General features: G+C 43.9%; 1 protein-coding gene across 2 annotated transcripts in view; it reads right to left on the minus strand.

Moving 5' to 3' along the window:
* Positions 1 to 13,254, minus strand: part of LOC124242078 (general transcription factor II-I repeat domain-containing protein 2) — a 56,325-nt gene extending 43,071 nt beyond the window's left edge. For both annotated transcript variants that reach the window (XM_046666630.1, XM_046666629.1), the window contains exons 1-2: positions 12,888 to 13,254; positions 1,715 to 1,815 (exon numbers count right to left, since the gene is read on the minus strand). In XM_046666630.1, coding sequence (XP_046522586.1) covers positions 1,715 to 1,810 — 96 coding nt within the window. In that variant the 5' untranslated portion in view covers positions 1,811 to 1,815; positions 12,888 to 13,254. The remainder of the gene's footprint in view (positions 1 to 1,714; positions 1,816 to 12,887) is intronic.
* Positions 13,255 to 18,834: the final 5,580 nt, after the last annotated feature.

The following is an 18,834-nucleotide window of genomic DNA, read 5'->3' on the forward strand; positions in this document are numbered from 1 at the left end:
GAAAAGTCCAGAGCTCTACATGATCTGGCCACTAGGTGCCTCCTGCACCTTACCTCTGGCCACATCTCCTTTCCTCACTCTGTTCCAGTTTTACTGGTCTTCTTCATGTTCCTTGAAAATGCCAAACTTGTTTCCACCTCAGGGCCTTTGCACAAGCTGTTCTCACTGACTTGCACACTGTCCCAGATACTGGCATGGCCCACTTCCTCCCTTCATCCAGGTCTCTGCACAAAAGGCAACTAGCCAGAGAATTTCTCCCAGGTCACCCCATCCTAACCATCTGTTCTCTCCCATAAGCCTCTGTTTCCTGACCCCCCTTTTCTTTATAATATTTTATTTACTATATTTACTGATACAAACACACACACGTAGAATTTGTTTATTGTCTCTCTCCCCAAATAGAACACGAGATCTATGTGAGGGGACCTCATCTGTCTTCTCAAGTCTTGGGGTTCCAGTGCCCAGAAGAGGGCCTAGACGTAGGAGGCACTTCGTGAATATGTGTCAAACAAAGGATGTGATCAGTTCTTGTTCAATGTTCCCGGGTGAGATATTTCTAGTTCTTTCCAAATAGACTTGGAAACTTACCCCAAGTTTTTTTAAAAAATAGTTTTGTTTACCCCCAGATAATCCAGGATAATCTCCCCATCTCAAGATCCCTAACTTCATCACATCTGTAAAGTTCCTTTTGTGAAATAAGGCAACATTCACAAGCTTGGGAATGAGGACATGGCCACCTTTGGGGCCATTATTCAGTTTACCATAGGTTGCTTTCAAAATTTCTCTTTCTATTTGGTTTCCTACAGTTTTAATATGATGGGTCTAGGGGTGAGTGTGTGTGCGTGTGTGCACATGTGTATGTGAGTGAGTTACGTGTGTTTGGTATTTTGTCAATCGACCCCATAATGTTCTTTATAGAAAAACGAAAATAAATAAATATCTACATATATATTTTTCTGGTCGAGGATCCAACCTGGGGTCACACTTTCTGTTCGGCGTCCTGTACCGTCAGTCTCCCTCCATCTGGAATGGTTCTCTGGTCTTTCTTTGTCTTTCATGACATTGACATTTAGTAAAAGTCCAGGCCAGTTATTTTGTAGAATATACCCTAATTTGGGTTTGTCTGATGTTTCCTCCTTAGATTCAGGTCACATATTTTTGGCAGGGTCGCCACAGCTACCTTCTCAGTGCATCATATCAGGAGGCACGCCATTCCTGCTGATGACCACTCTGATCGCTTGACTAACGGGGTGTCTGTTGGGTTTCTCCACTTTCACAATGTTAGCAATTCTCCCTTTTTAATCAATAAGTATCCTGTGATCAGATACTTTGAGGTCATGTAAATTTCTCATCAAATTTTCACCCACAGGAAAAATTTACATTTGGATGTAAGCAGATGCATATAAATTGATTAGCCCTTTGGATTTACCTTTGAATTTAAACAAAAAATATTCTCAAACAAGATAACAGGTGCTTCCATTAAATTTTCAGATCCCCAAAGCTTAAATTTATATAATTACATCCATAATGGGAAAAAAAAAACTGTTCTAATTCTCTGACAAGCCCATTATCCCCTATGCAGGATGCGCTTACACAGATTGGATGTCAAACTGAAGGTGAACATCAAAAAGTGACAGTGGATTGTTTCACAGTTCTGTTATTTCGACAGTGATCCAACCACAGCACGTTTTATAGAACTGTAAAGCCGTCTCACCATGGACTCGAGAGCAGAAACGAGGAACGTCACCACCATCCTGCTCTCCGTGGACTCATTTTCGACGGACAGGGTAGACACTGCCACCTGGGCCATGATCCCTGAGCAAGAGAAGTAATAAGAAAGTGAGCGGCGGAAATCCACAGTGTCCTTCCAAACACAAGTGCAGGCTGTGAGCGCGCTCACAGACGACCCAGCTCAAACCTCCCCATAGAGCTGAAGAACCCAACACCTGAAGACACTAAGTGATAAGCCCACGGTCTCTGAGGATAAATGCTGACTCTCACGCAGCGTATTTCCCACTAAACACAGACATCGCCTCCTCATCCAATAAACTCAGGTATTATGCTAGAGAAGCACGTTAACTATTTCCCAGAGGAGGAGGGGAAGGAAATGTACCTACTGACCCAGCGCTGTGTGGTCCGATTTCAGCATGGCGCTGCCAGATACCACATTCCGCTTCACATACGCAGAAAAAGGAGAGAAGTAGCTTTGTGCACTAAAGAAGAGAAAATCCCTTCTTTCCTTTCCTGCTAGGACTTCTCTGCATAAAAATGCACTCTAAATTTTGCCAAACTCTAAATCAAGTTAGCATTAAAAAATTTATTTGAAAAAGTTTCTTCAACACCATAAAAAGAGTTTTTTAAAATAGAGCATGCAAAATAAACACTGTTAGGTGGGTCATGGCCCTCCAGTAGTTGGCTTAGTTATATTTGTAAGCAAAAGATAAAGAAACAGATCAACATAAATATGTACATGGAAGGAAGCTTCAAGATCTAAGGCAGTGAAGTATGGTGGTCGGATAAGGTGGTTTGGAAAAATTCACAAATGTTTCTTTCTGAGCACGTGGTTTGACTCCTCGCCCACTTGAATGAGGTGGGGCCACAAGCCTCGCGCTACCAGGACATCAGGGAAGCGACATCACTTTCATGCAGAGGCTGTGTCACACTCCCTCCTGTTCTGCAGAGTGACCACCAGTGGTCCATATGGACTGCTCCGTCCACCCAGGTTCCAGGTTGAAGAAACCAAGGAACAGACGCAGGGCTGACTCCCAGCAGACCTTTAAGGCAGATGAGAAACCACTCCTTGCTCCTTTAATCCACTGAGATCTGGTGGTGTTTTTAGCCACTGCACACCCTAGCAGCTCTGGATAGATCCAGCAGGCTGAAAAGGAATTCTAACAAAACGTAACTAGCTGTCTAGATGCTCTGGAGACACCTGAGGATGCCTTAATTAGACTTACAGTCTTCCTGGGAAAGAACATGGACTGGACTGGCAGAGCCATTAGGATGCAAAGCATTTGGGTCAAAAAATCTTTATAAATCTATCTCCCCATTCTGAAAGAGACTGTGAGAGGAGAATGTGACTCCATCCCAGGCATATTAATTAACTGGCATGAGCTGGGCGTGAACAGGTAAGAAAGTATACACACACTTCTATGGGAAGCTTTTAAATAATTATCTGAAAATGAAGCCTTTGACACTCCTCTTGTTATCACACTCATATTTGAGAACAGAAGTTGCAAATATTGGTTTTCATAGCAAAGACTGACAACCGACCTGTAGTCAGAAAAAGCAGCAACTGGTGAAAAAATGTTTAAGTCTTAGGAAGTCTTTTCACTAGCTTTCCAGATTCCACGATTACCACTTAGTACACTAGACCAAGGAAACGCGCATCAAAAAGTATGAAACAGCAAAGGCAAGTAATTTTTCCACTCACCAGAATATTCACTTAGACTATGCTCTATCCTTATTATTTCAGAAGCTTAGGATATTTTCATTCATAACCTTGTTTTGCCTTTAATATCCCAGTGAGAGAAAAAGGAGTAGATGTGTTCTCACGCTACAAACTTGGTGGTTTGCCCAAGCAAAGCTGGAACCCACACCAGGGCAATGTTCTGCAGATTGCTGTTTCCGCTTCTCACCTTAAATCGCCATAAATCTGCTATGACATCATCCACACTTAATGTGTGCTAAGAAATGGGAGACAGGGGCCAGCCCCATGCCCAAGTGGTTAAGTTCGCTCTGCTTCCGTGGCCCGGGTTCGCCAGTTCGGATCGTGGGTGCAGACATGGCACCGCTTGGCAAGCCACATTGTGGTGGCATCCCACATTCAAAACAGAGGAAGATGGGCACGGATGTTAGCTCAGGGCCAGGCTTCTTCACCAAAAAACAAAAAGAAATGTGAGACAGATGCCACACAAACAGCTCATGGGGGGCGATGAGAGTTCCTACTACATTAGCAGACTGTTCAGGAGGAGGCATCAGAGCGCTTTGCGGTGGAAAGAACCCTGGAGGTGACCGAGCCCAGGCAGACTTCCCAGGGAAGGACATGTTTTCTTTGGGGCTTTCTGCTCTCTAGAAATGAGGTCGTGTGCATTAACAGAACTCGCTGCTCTTTGCCGTCCCAAGAGGGCATTTCCCTGGACAGTCTGTGGTCAAGACTGTTCGTGGAACATTCCCTGCACGCCTCCCTCCACTGGCGACTGCTGCCTCTCTTTTCCCTTTCCCAGAAAGAAACTGCCATCACACAGCGGCGTTAAGGTGAACACCAGGACACACCAGGCCAGGTGGTGACACAAGCTCACGGAGCATGAGGTGTGACGCGCTGGTCCCCATAGAACCAGCAGCCAGGGAAGCCAGGTGGTGGATTCCCCAGATCACTAACCAGCTCCGTGCCCCCAGGGGGCTGCACCGGCTCCTCTCCTAGGAAGGGAGACACGACACCAACCACTTGCTATGAAGCTCCTTTCCCCTCTGACCTCTTATGAGCCCCTCATTTAAAAGTCAAGGGAACATCATCCTATACGAGTCCATCCACATGAAATGTCTGGAACAGGGAAATTGATAGAGACGGAAAGCAGATTAGTGGTTGCTTAGGGCTGGGTGGTGGGGTAGCTAAAGGGAATGGAGTTTGTTTGGGGTTGATGGAAATGTTCTAAAATTGACTGTGGTGATGACTGCACAACTCTGTGAACATACAAAAAACACCGAATTGTATACTTTAAATGGGTGAATTGTATGGTAGGTGAATTTTATCTCAATAAAAAAAATCAAATGAAATCAAAGAGAGGTTGGATGGAGAAAAAGGAAATGGACATGTACCGACCACATACTAGGGAGCCAGTGCTTTTGTGGTCATGCAATTTCCTACGCGCACACCCTCCATGGGAGCACTCAGAGGTGAGGAAGCCTGCTCAGGGCTGCGCAGACGCTTCGTGGCCAAGCAGGGGCTGGGCCCGCAGGGGAGGAGCAGACAAGCAAACGGAGGAGAGCACGGAGCCTGGATAAAGGACCTCACGGGGTAGAGCCCCAAGATTAGAGTGACCAGAGTCCTGAGCCAGGACAGTCCTGGGTCACCCTGCCTTGTGGGGTAATAGCAACAGAGCTCCCTTCCCTCTCGAATGCCTCAAAGATGGATTCTTAAATGTTTATGTGCGGGTGGTTTGTCAAATGAAAAAACAATTTCTAGGACGTGGTGTTCTGTGTCCTTACAACAACCTCCAAGTTCAGAGTTCTCTTGATGAAGCAGATGAGAAAGCGATCCAAGTGGGAGAGTCATCTCTGAACTCAAACATGGCTTACGTCTGCATATCTATTTAGCAAGAAGAAAAATGGTCGAGTGCTCATTCACTCTGTTCCCTAAGTAAAGGAAAAAGTTTTTATTACAAAAATTCTTCTAACCAATGTAAATTAGACCCTCATTAGGATTATGTTTCATTTCTTTGATTATTAAAGATGAAATACCTGTTCACGTCATTTAAAATTTTTTTAAATTAAGGTCTAATTTATATAGAGTAGAGTTCACCCTATGTAGTGTACAGTTCTACAGGTCATAATAAACATAGAGTCATGTAGCCACCACCAAAGTCAAGGCACAGAACAATTCCATCGCCCCCAAACCCTCCACGCCCCAATCCACACCCTCCACCCCACCCCTGGCCATCACTGATCTGTTTTCTGTCCCTGTAGTGTTGCCTGGTCCAGAACATCAATAAATGGAATCCTATATGGTCTCGCTGGGTCTATCACTAGTTTATTCTTTTTATTACTGAGTATTCCACTGCAGAGATGTCACACAGTTCATTTACCGTTTTGCCAGTTAAAGAACAAGTGACTTGCTTGCAGTTTTTGACTATTAGGAATAAAGTCAGTACGCCCGTTCATGTACGGGCTTTGTGTCAACCTAAGTTTTCACTTCTCATGTAAATGCCCAAGAGTGGGATTCCTGGGTCATGTGTTAAGTATGTTTTTTTAGCTGTATAAGAAAGTACCAAACTATTTTCCAAAGTGGCTGTACCATTTTGTGTTCCCACCACTAATCCAGCTGCTCTGCATCCTCGCTGACACACAGTTGTCAGCTTTTAAAAAAACTTCAGTCATCCTAATAGGTGGGTAGTGACATCATTTTGTGGTCTCACTTTGCATTTTCCTAACAACTAAAGACACTGGGCAGATTTTCATGTGCTTATCTGTCATCCGTATATCTTCTTTGGTGAAATGCCTGTTCACACTTTTGTCCATTTAAAAACTGTATTGTTTGCTCATTTTTTATTACTGAGTTTACCGAGTTCTTTATATATTGTGGATACAAGTCCTTTATATGTGGTTTACAAATATTTTCCCTTTTGCTATAGGGAACATTACTGGGACAATTGGTAAAACTCAATATGGTCTTAGGGTTGTAATGTATGTAGGTTAATTTTATTTTGATTGTAAAATTGCTGCTCTGTAGGAGAACATTCTCGTTTATAGGAAATACACACTAAGTATTTGAAACTGATGGGGCCTCAGGTTGATAATTTCTCTCAAACGGTTCAGAAAAAAATAAAAGTTCCTTGTACCATACTTGCAATTTTGTTGTAGGTTCAAGACAGTTTCAAATTTTAAAAAAATTATTTAAAAAAACCCACCAAACTCTATGTCAATTATTTGTACATTTCTGCTTTTAAAAATTGCATGGTCAATACTATGGTTTATGCAATTCTTTTTGGGAAAATCAGTATGCAGAACGTATCATCAAGAATTCAGATTAAGGGGGCCGGCCTTGTGGCCCAGCGGTTAAGTTGGCGCCCTCTGCCTTGGCTGCCCAGGTTTCGAGGGTTCGGATCCTGGATGTGGACCTACACGCCATTCATCAAGCTGTGCTGTGGCAGCATCCCAGATGGAAGAACTAGAGTGACCTACAACTGGGATATACAACTATGTACTGGGGCTTTAGGGAGAAAAAAAGAGGAAGATGGCAACAGATCTTAGCGTGGGGCCAATCTTCCGCATTTAAAAAAAAAGAATTCAGATTAAATTATTTCATGTGAAAGGCACAACTTGAAATGATTTTTAATCTGATGCAAAATACATCCATTGGCAAAACTAGAGTTTTCACTCTAATTTCTTTTCTATATTTTTAGAAATCAACTGCATTACTTGGTGGAAATATTAAAAAATTTTTTCCATTGGAAGTTATAGAAATCTCACAAAGACTTTTAAATAAGCTTTCAATATATTTACATATTGAATATGTATTCAATTTTTATCTAAAATAAACCAAGTATTTGTTTCAAAAAAGGATTACTGCGGGGACATTTGCACTGTTCTAAAGATAAATGTACAACCAAAGTTCCTTAACACGTTAGTGTTATTTAAGATTGTGACTAAGAAACTGATATTCTTGGACTACATCAGACTAAAAAGCTTCTGCACAGCAAGGAAACCATCAACAAAATGAGAAGACAAGCTAACAACTGGGAGAAGATATTTGCAAACCACATATCGGATAAAGGGTTAATGTCCAAAATATCCAAAGAACTCATATATCTCAAGCAACAAAAAAACCAATAACCCAATTAAAAAATGGGCAAAAGATCTGAACAGACATTTCCCCAAAGAAGATATACGGATGGCCAACAGGCATATGAAAAGATGCTCAACGTCATTAGCTATCAGGGAAATGCAAATCAAAGCTACAATGAGATGTCACCTCACTCCGGTCAGAATGGCTGTAATTAATAAGACAGGAAACAACAAATGTTGTAGAGGGCATGGAGAGAAGGGAACCCTCGTACACTGCTGGTGGGAGGGCAAACTGGTGCAGCCACTACGGAAAGCAGGATGGAGTATCCTCAGAAAATTAAGAATAGAGCTACCATATGATCCAGCTATCCCACTGCTGGGTATTTCTCCAAAGAACTTCCAAATACAAATGCATAAAGATACACGCACCCCTATGTTCACCGCAGCCTTATTCACAATAGCCAAGAGTTGGAAGCAACCTAGACGCCCATCAAGGGACAAATGGATAAAGAAGGTGCTGTATATACACACAATGGAATACTACTCAGCCATAAGAAATGATGAAATCCGGCCATTTGTGACAACATGGATGGACCTTGAGGGTATCACGCTGAGTGAAATAAGTCAGAGGGAGAAAGTCAAATACCGTATGATCCCACTCATAAGTAGAAGATAAAAACAACGACAAACAAACACATAGCAACGGAGACTGGATTGGTGGTTACCATAGGGGATGGGGGGCGGGGGAAGGGAAAATGGGTGATTAGGCTCGCATGTGAGGGGATGGATTATAATTAGTTTTTGGGTGGTGAACATGGTGTAATCTACACAGAATTGGAAATATATTATGATGTACATCTGAAAGCTATATAATATCATAATCCAATGTCACTGCAATAAAATATATATTAAAAAAGAAACTGATATTCTTGACTATTATCTTTCAGAGTAAACTAACTTAAACTGTTTTTAAAAAAAAAACAACCTCTCCTACAGCAGAGTCCCATCTTATACTGGGAGTAGGTATGGCCAAAGGCAAGCTCATGAATGGTCAAAAGAATCCAAGGAAGCAGTAAGGATCCGTCCCAGAGAGAACAGTTTTCTTCTATGAGTTCTTTACTTGTTTAGGGAGAGGCTTGTGTACCTCTTTATCAGCAGATGCATCTTTGCCAACATTGCACATTTTTTCAGATCTGTAGTTCTAAAATCTGTTAACCGCCCCTGGCTGGCTTTGAGCTGTCTGTCAGAGGCCACCCCTCTTTGATGGGGGGGTTTCCATTTTCTCTTAGAGTTTTGCCTTTGATAGATACACCCTTAGAGTTCATGTCTTCCAACCTTAACTTGAATACTTTTCAGTCTCTCTAAAGTCTTATCACACACTTGGCTAGTCACCTAGCAATCTCTCTTATCACATACTTGGCTAGTCACCTAGCAATCTCTCTTATCACATACTTGGCTAGTCACCTAGCAGTCACCGGAACGCTCAGTGCCACAGTTTGATGATTCTCATGTTGATTCACACCTCTTACTGTGACCTCTCACCAAGTCCTGCCAGCCAGTTTTCCCTGAAATGTTGACATAGGTCGTTATTTCTTCCATTAATTATCCAATGAAGTAGGATAGGGGCCATGATGTATGAAAAATATGCCTTTTTAAACACTAGAATCACACACGGTGTTGTGAGATGCTCATGCTGAGGGACCCCAGAGGACCGAGACCATTTAAGGGACCAGCACACTCCAGGCTCCTATCTCACGCTCACTCCTCAGTCAGATGCTGCCACACTGGAATGGCAGAAAGTGCCTATGATATTTAAATAGCTGTTTTGCTCTTTCATTTTTGTAGATCACCCATGGTTAAGCTCTCATAAGGTAAATGTATGTATGGCATGGCTCCACTGTATCTATTATTTTGCACAACTCTCTCCAAAGTTTCAAGGAAGCCTTCCTCTAAAACACCAGTGTAAACTGCTTGATGGACTTCTGTTAGCCCCTGTGGTCAAGACAGCATTTCCGTTAATTACACCACAGTAATCCCTAAGAGGACTGTGATGTCAAAACTCTGGTTTTTAACAGAAAATAAAATAATATGTAGAATGACACTAGGTGGAACTCAAAAAAGATATTATCAGTTGGTATCAACTGTGCTACCAGAAAAAATAAAAAAATGAGTGTTTCATAATTATCGCTCTGCTTGCATCTTTTCTTTAACAACAAACAGAGGCAGGAATCTGTCTTTTATATTCTATGATTTAGAACACACCATGCATGAAGAGAACATCAAAAACAATGAAACATGACTGCAAGCTAACATGGGGTTTCTCACCCCAAGAACACTTCCCTGAGAAAAACAGCACTGCATTCTAATAAAGCTAAAAGTCCTCGACAGCGAGAGCTTCCAAAAGCCCCAAAGCCTTTATGGCGATTAGATTCTTTTCTATTCAAATCGAAAGCACCAGCAACATTCATGTAGATCAGAGATTTTAGATAGTACTTAACTTTTTGCTCTTTTAAAATTGGAGATTTAGATTAAAAAAACCTCTCAAATCTTACATAGTTTCCCTAGCAATCCTTAAGGACTTTCTCTCCTTATCAACGTAATATTTTACTAACGAAAAGCAAACGTCTAGACCAGGGGTCAACAATCTGCACCTGTGGGTAAACTCCAGCCCGCACCGAGAGTTTTATAAACAAAGTTTTATCGGAACACAGCCACGCTCGTTTGCTGACATCTCATCCACGGCTGCTTTCCTGCAGACAGTGCTGCACGCATGTGACAGAGACCACACGTCCTCAAAGCCGAAAATATTTATTCTCTGGCCCTTTACAGAAAAAGTTTGCCCATCTGTGAAGTAGAATTCATTTCCAGCGCTTAGAATTTTCATCATTTGGAACTCCATCCACTCCATTTATCAAACCCCTGCAGTCTTGCAATAGAGGCCTGGTTGATTTTTTAAACTGTTTCTAGGATTTCCTTTCCAAAGGTGAATTTCTCAGTCTCTGAGGCTTTGATTCTATTTGACAAATTCCTGAGGTGCCACCTTGTCCACAACTCACCCCAGGCTCACCCCAGGCTCACCGGCTCACAGGAAATGAAAACTACAAACTCACACACATCTACTCACCAATCAACAGAAGTATATTGAGGGGGTCAAAAGATACACACTTCCAGATGTAAAACAAATAGTCCTGGGGATGTAACGTACAGCACGGTGACCATAGTCAGCAATACTGGATCACATGTTTGAAAGCTGCTAAGAGAGTAGATCTTAAAAGTTCTGAACACAAGAAAAAATATTGTAACTACGTGAGGTGATGAATGTTGATTAAACTTATGGTGGCAATCATTTCAAAACACATACACATATTAAATCACTATGCTATACACCTAAAGCTACTACAATGTTGTCTATCAGTTCTATCTCAATAACTGGAAAAAATGTTTTTAAAAAAGAGTAAAAACAAATTTCAAGACAACACAGTATTCTATTCTGGAGCGACCAAGTAGTATGGAGGAGAACCAGAAATAATATGTATTTTCAACTTCAAAAAAATGAACAAATTTGGTCAAATTTAAATGATTAACAAATAGTCAAGAACTTTAGCTTAGCCAAAAAAAATAATAAAAAATTTAAAAAACCCAACAACCAAAAATATACAGAGTACCTGCTATGCGAAAACTTACACTGCCGGTAGGCAGGGCAGGGCGGAGACAAAGGTGAATAAAATGCATCTCCTGTGCTCTCAAGTGAGACAGATGTGTATAGACACGGCTGAACAGCAGACAATAAACGCAAAATGAAACGCGGACACCATTGAAATGGTCCACGGCATGTGGGAAGACAGTCAACAACGCGGTGATGGCAGAGAAGGTCCGTGAGCATCACTCCCAAGCCATGCAGCCTGGGGATGAGGGACTGAAGGTGTGGGCAAAGACGCAGGGCTCCCGGCAGCACACAGCAGGGGCTGAACAAGAGGCTGGAGGAGATGGACGACCCCCTCCAATCACCACTGCAGACTGACACCTGCGGCAGCCTGGCGCCAGCCCCGTGTCCACTGAAGGCGAGGCGACCAGTCACAGATCAAACCTTCCTCTCCAAGTGGAAGAAAAGGGCTGCTCAAGTCTTCAATTGCAGCCGTGAGCAATATTCAATCTGTCAATATCCAATCTTATACCCAGACATCTGTTTACTTTCTATTATCAGCATGAAACGAAAACGTGCATTTTTCCCCCTTAAAACGCAAAGCTTGACCCAGCAGGTCCACTCGTTGCTATATACACAAGAGTTGAAAACATATGTCCACACAAAAACGTGTACACGAACGGTCAGAGCAGCATTATTTATAATAGTCCCAAAGTGGAACCACCCAAATATCCATCAATTGCTGGGAAATGAAAATGTGGTATATCTATACAACGGATTATTCAGCATAAAAAGGAATGAAAGAAGCCAGACACAAACGACTCCTTCTGACGATCCCACTTACAGGAAATGTCCTGAACAGGCAGAGCCATGGAGACAGAAAGTGCGTGAACGCGTGCCAGGGGCTGGGGTGGGAAATGGGGAATGACTGTCTAATGGGTATAGGGTTTCTTTTTGGGTGATGAGAACGTTCTGGAATTAAGACAGTGGTGATGGTGGCAATAATCTAAAACCCACTGAATTATACTCTTCACAAGCGTGAATTTTACGGCGCATCTCAAAGCTGCAATTAAACCACAAAGCTTGGGTTTAAAGGGCGGAGAATACAGCCCTGCAGCCTTTTTCCCCTTTTAACTCTAAACCACGACTATAACAGACCGCAGCCCCTGGCCGGAGGCGCTTCTCCCGGCCTGTGGCTTTTCAGCCAACAAACCGGCCGCTGACCGGAGCCCCGTCAACGTGACCCACGACGAAACCCACACGCGGCGCCCCTCGGGAACGCGTGACGTGAGGGGCGGAGTCGGGACGCCTCCGCGGGGAGAGGGGCGCAGTTACCAGGCAACAGCGGGGCCCGGCCCCCTCGCTAACCAATCAAGCACGTCCGCACGCAGCGCAAGAGCCCCACGTACGCCAGGCGGAGCGTGACCTCACGCGCACCGGGACCCCCGAGATCCCAGAGCCGCAGACGCCCGCCCCCTGCCCGCGCAGCCAATCAGAAAGGAGACGGGTGCGCGCTCCGTGCGTGCGCCCGTTGTCTCCGGGGCAGGGCTTGCCCGCCCCACCCCCACTCCTGGGTCCTGCGGGGGCACCGGGCGGGGGCTTGGCGGGGTCGGCGGGGAAGGGGTGCCTTCCCCGTGCGTCTGGGGACAGCCTCCCCCGGCGTCCCCTGGGCCGGTCCTGGCGGGAGAGAGTCCCAGGAAGGCCCCCGCTCTAATGGCGGCGGCGGGGGCGGGGTACGCACCTGAGGTCCCCGCGGGCGGGCAGCGCCCGGCTGCCCGCGGCTTTGAGCCCTGGGCCACCCGGGAGCGGCCCAGGCGAAGGCGGCGGCCGGGGCGGCAGAGAGGCAGGTTGCGGCGTGGGCGGCGGCCGAGGCCCTGCGCCCCACTCTCCCTGCTTTTTCTTTCTTTTTTTCCCTTTTTTTTTTGGCTTCCTGGAAGGCGGCCTCCACTCTTGCGTCCGCAGCGCCCCAAGCGGGAGCCGCCGTTTCCGGTGCTGTGGAATCCGGTGCAGGCGCTCGGCGGCGGCGGCCACGCACGCTCGGCCCTCTCCGGTCTCTGCCGAGCGGCGGGCGCGGGCCTGGCCTCACCCCAGACGCCGCCCCCAGCCCCGGACGCGCCTCATGTGCTATTTCATATAATGCTTCTGCGTGATTGCAACTTGTAGCTTTAAAGCGATAAGGTCACAACTCGAGTGCCCGGTGAATCTGCCCGAAAGCCGTCGAGTTATTTGTTACAAACTAACAGCGTGTCCTGACCTTTCGGTGGGGTCAGTGACATCGCCAAACAATCGTGACCGGTCCATCAGATGTTGGTGGCACTCCAGCAAATAGTCGAATATTACAATGGTGTTATTTCACCTAAGTTATGGTCACACATTTATTTTAAATATGCGAAAAGGAGAATAGGCTAACAGAAACCATTTACCCCTTGCTCCGATTGAACGTAGTATGCCTTATTGACTTCATGTTTTAAGAAATATTACAGACACAATTGAAGGCACCGTTCTCATTCCTCTCTCTTTACTCCCCAGGGGTTACTGTTGTCTTGAAGTTAATATACGTCTTCTGATGCACTTTCTCTTTTGCAAAAAGACAAATGTCCCAAATTTGCTGGCTTATTTTTTCTATAAGTGGCTATCAAAGATATGCTTCCTAGCAGATGCTGTTAAAACCTCTGTCTTTTCAACATAAGGGTAACAGTTCAGTTAGTTGAGAAAGTACTTGCATGTTAGACATGATTTTTATTTTTTATTTTCCTTCTCCCCAAAGCCCCTCAGTACATGATTGTATATTCTAGTAGGCCTAGTTCTGTGTGGGACGCCACCTCAGCGTGGCTTCAGGAGCCATGCCATGTTGTCAACCAGGATCCAAACCAGTGAAACCCTAGGCTGCCGAAGAGGAGCGCAGGAAGTTAACCAGTCGGCCATGGGGTGGGCCCCTAGACATTTTTAAAAGAGGTTTGAAAATATCTCCATTGTGTTACCGTGGATTCTCCTTATTGGGAAGAGTTACGTTCTATAAATTCTTGGCTGGCCCTACAGGAGGAAGACTGAACCAGTGCTCCTGGGGGAAGGGCCAGGTCAGGTCTCTGCAGCCTCTGGTCGTGACAAGTCTGTGAACCTATCAGTGCACAACCTTGTTTTCTGTGTGCCTCTGTAAAGACCCCTGATTTCCTACAGGCTCATGAGTTGAGCTCCCAGCCAACAGCACCGTCTGTGACTCAGGCCTGAAGGAAGCTCATCTACCACGAGTGTGTCCCACGGAAGGCCCGTTACAGGCTTCCTGTGCTTAGGAACACTAGACAGCCCTTCAGCACGACGTTTGAGGGCCATCGTCAAGAGCAAATCTCCAAGAAAAAGCACAGAAGGGGGAAAACGCAGCCTTAACTTCATCAGGAAAAGCACACTCGTTGATGTGAGAGCTGAAATAAAAGTGTCACCTTGTCCCACCTCAGGTGGGAACGTGTGCCTCAGGCAACTCCAAGTTTGTACCGCTCTGCGCATGCCCAGGAGTTCCCAGGGAAAGCGCGGGGACTGTTGGGTTTGGATTGACCTGTAAAGTTTAGTGAGCAGGTGAATTCACAAATTCAAAATCAGTGAATAATGAGGACTGACTCTGTTTTGTTGCCAAAAACAATGAATATAAAACTCCTGTACTTGACAGCTTAACCTAGAAACAGTTTTCTAATCTGCTTTAAAATCTAGATGGGGAGGGGCTGGCCCCGTGGCCGAGTGGTTGGGTTCGCGCACTCCGCTGCAGGCAGGCAGCGCAGTGTTTCATTGGTTCGTGTCCTGGGCGCAGACATGGCACTACTCATCAAGCCACAATGGGGCGGCATCCCACATGCCACAGCTAGGAGGACCCACAGCGAAGAATATACAACTGTGTACCGGGGGGCTTTGGGAAGGAAAAAAATAAAATCTTTAAAAAAAAAAAATCTAGATGGGGAGTTTCAGTGTTTTGAACCATTTGTTTAAAATGTCGAAATACGCATCTTCTGATTGGTCTGAAAGAACAACTAATTGACATCACGAAGAGCTGTATATACTGCATGTTTAATTTTTCTCCTCTCATTCTCTCTCGAGTCCATTCCGATTAACCCCACTACACTAAAACTGTTTATTCCAAGGTCAGGAGTGACCTCCACATTGCTGAATGTGAGAGTCATTTTTCAGTCTGTGAATTGCCTGATCTCTCAGCATTTGACACAAGCTGTCATTATGTCCTCTTTGAAGCACTTCCGGATTTCTCAGACACTACCCTTGGCTGCTGTTCTGCAGCTTTTCTAACTGTTCTCCTGTCTGTTGCAGGTCCTTTTTTCCCAACCTTTACATAATTTAGTGACTCAGAGGTTAGTCTCGGATCTCTTTCCTGTCTGCTCTCACTGCTTAGAGGACCACCTCCAGTCCCAGGGCCTTAACTGCCATTGATGTGGTTATGATTCTGAGCTCCAATCTACAGAACCAACTGCCTGCTTTGAGATCTTCGCTTGGAGGAGGAACAGGCATTTCAAGCAGAACCTGTCCCACCCTCTCCCCAGTTCCTCCTGGAGCCTTCCCTTTCTCATTTAATGAAAGTCCATTCTTCCAGTTACTCGGGCCCCAAACCTGAAGCATCCTTTACTTCTCCCACACCCCACGCTAATTCGTCAGACACACTGGTCAGCTCTAACTGTACCTAGATTCTGCCGCTTTCTGACCGCTACCACTACCACCACCACCACTATCACACTGGTCCAAGTCAACTTCGTCTCTTGCAATAGACTCCTAATTTGTCTCCCAGATCCTGCCCTTGTCCCGCCTCAGAGTATTCTTAACACAGCAACCAGAGGACTTCTGTAACTTGTAATTCATTTCACTCTTCTGCTCAAAACCGTCCAATAACTCCATCTCAGAGTAAGAGTAAAGGTCCTGACTTGTGCTTCTGGCCAAGATGAAGTAACAAGGATTGGATTTATCCTCGCACCTGAAACAACTAAAAAACAAGCAAACTACATGATGATAAGGGAAAATTATGAGCAAATTTTTGGCACTAAGTTTGTCTGTTTAAGAGAAATGGACAGATTCCTTGAAAGACACAAATTACCAAAGCTCACTCAAGAGAAGTAGATAACTTGAATAGCCCTATGTCTACTAAAGAAATTGAAATTTAGTAAAAATATCTTCCCACAAAGAAAATTCTAGGCCCACATAGCTTCACTGGTGATTTCTACCAAACATTTAAGGTGAGAAGTGCACACAAACTCTTCCCAGAAATTGAAGAGGAAGAAATACTTTCTAACTCATTCTGTGATGCCAGCATTGTCATGATACCGATACCAGACAAAGACGTTCCAAGAAGGGAAAAGCACAGACCAATATTCCTTGTGAATATAGATATAAAAATTCTCAGTAAATTTTTTTCAATTTTTAAAAATTGTGGTAAAATACACATAACATAAAATTTACCACCTTAACTATTTTTGATTGTACGGCTCAGTGGTATTAAATACCTTGGTAATGCTGTGCAACCAGCGCCATCTGTCTCCATGATTCTTTTCATTTTGTAAAATTGAAACTCCATACTCATTAAAGGAGTCCTAGTCACCACCCCCAGCCCCCAACCCCTAACAACCACCATTCTACTTTGTCTCTGTGATTTTGACTAAGTACCTCTTTACCTCTTACACGAGGAGTCATACAGTATTTGTCTGTTCATGACTGGCTTACTTCTGTAAGTATATTCTATATACATCTGTTAGATCTACCTGGTTTATTGTGTAAGGCCTCTATTTTCTTATTTACCTTCTGTTTGGTTGTTCTATCTGTTATTGTGAGTGGGGTATTGAAGTCTCCAACTATTATTGTAGCACTGTCTATTTCTCCCTGGAATTGTCAGGTTTTGCTTCATATATTTGCCTGGTCTGTCATTAGATGTGTGCATGTTTATAATTATTGTATCTTCTTGCTGTATTGAACCTTTTATTAATATATATAAATGTTCTTCTTAGCCTCTTGGAATCTTTTTTGGTTTAAAGTCTATTTTGTCTGTTATTAGTATAGCCACTCCTGGTCTCTTTTGGTTACTATTTGCATGGAATATCTTTTTCCATTCTTTAACTTTCAGTCTCTTTGTATCTTTGGAATGAAGCGAGTCTCTTGTAGATAACACATAGTTAGATGTGTGTTTTTATCCCTTCTGGTAATCTCTGTCTTTTGATTGGAGAGTTTAATCCATTTACATTTAAAATAATTACTGATAAGGAGGAACTTACTTCTGTCATTGTGCTGGTTATTTTCTATGTGTCTTGGAGCTTTTCTGTCCCTCATTTCCTGCATTACAGTTTTCTTTTGTGTTTAGTTGATATTTACAGTTAAATGTTTACATTCCTTTCTCATTTCCTTTTGTGTATACTCTATAGCTATGTTCTTTGTGGTTGCCATGGTGATTACATTTAACACCCTAAAGTTATAGCACTCTGATTTGAGTTTACCCAGCTTGACTTCAACAGCGTACAAAACTCTGCTCCTTTACAGCTCTGTCCCCACCCCTTTCGGTTACTGATGCCGCAAAAATTACATCTTTATACATTGTGTGCCCCAAAACACAATCTAATTTCTTTTAAATGCATTACTCTTTTAAATTATGTAGAAAACAGAATGCGGAGTTACAAACCAAAGTTAAAATAATACTAGCTTTTAGGCGAATAATTGTTTTTTTCTTTAAATGTATTAGTCTGTTAAAAATGTAGAAAACCGGGGCTGGCCCCATGGCCGAGTGGTTAAGTTCTCGTGCTCCGCTGCAGGCGGCTCAGTGTTTCGTTGGTTCGAATCCTGGGCGTGGACATGGCATTGCTCATCAAACCACGCTGAGGCAGCGTTCCACATGCCACAGCTAGAAGGACCCACAATGAAGAATATACAACTATGTACCGGGGGGCTTTGGGGAGAAAAAGGAAAAAAATAAAATCTTTAAAAAAAAATGTAGAAAACCAAATGCAGTTACAAACCATTGTTATAATAATACTAGCTTTTGTAATTGCCTGTGTATTTACCTTTATTGAGACCTTTTTTTTTTTGAGGAAGATTAGCCCTGAGCTAACTGCTGCCGATCCTCCTCTTTTTGCTGAGGAATCCTGGCCCTGAGCTAACATCTGTGCCCATCTTCCTCTACTTTATATGTGGGACGCCTACCACAGCATGGCCTGCCAAGCGGGGCCATGTCCACACCCGGGATCCGAACCGGGGAACCTTGGGCCACTGAAATGGAACGTGTGCATTTAACTGCTGCGTCACAGGGCCGGCCCCTATGGAGACCTTTATTTCTCCACATGGCTCCAAGTTACTGTCTAATGTCGTTTCATTTCAGCTCCCAGGACTCACTTGAAGGGCAGATCCAGTGGTAAAGAGTTCCCTCCTTTTGTTGATTTTTGACAAGGGTGCCAAGACCATTCAGTGGGGGAAAGGACAGTCTTCTCAACAAATGGTGCTAGGAACACTGGACAGCCACGTGGAAAAGAATGAAGTTAGACCGTTACCTTACAACATATACAAATATTGACTCAGAATGAATCAAAGGCCTAAACAGAGAGCTAAATCTATAAAACTCTTGAAGAAAACATAGGATTTGGCATAGTTAAATTGAACTTCATCAAAATTAAAAACTTTTGTGCATCAAAGGACACTATTAAGGTAATGAAAAAGCTATCCAT

This window comes from Equus quagga, chromosome 7 (genome assembly GCF_021613505.1).
Source record: "Equus quagga isolate Etosha38 chromosome 7, UCLA_HA_Equagga_1.0, whole genome shotgun sequence".
Taxonomy (NCBI): Eukaryota; Metazoa; Chordata; class Mammalia; order Perissodactyla; family Equidae; genus Equus; species Equus quagga.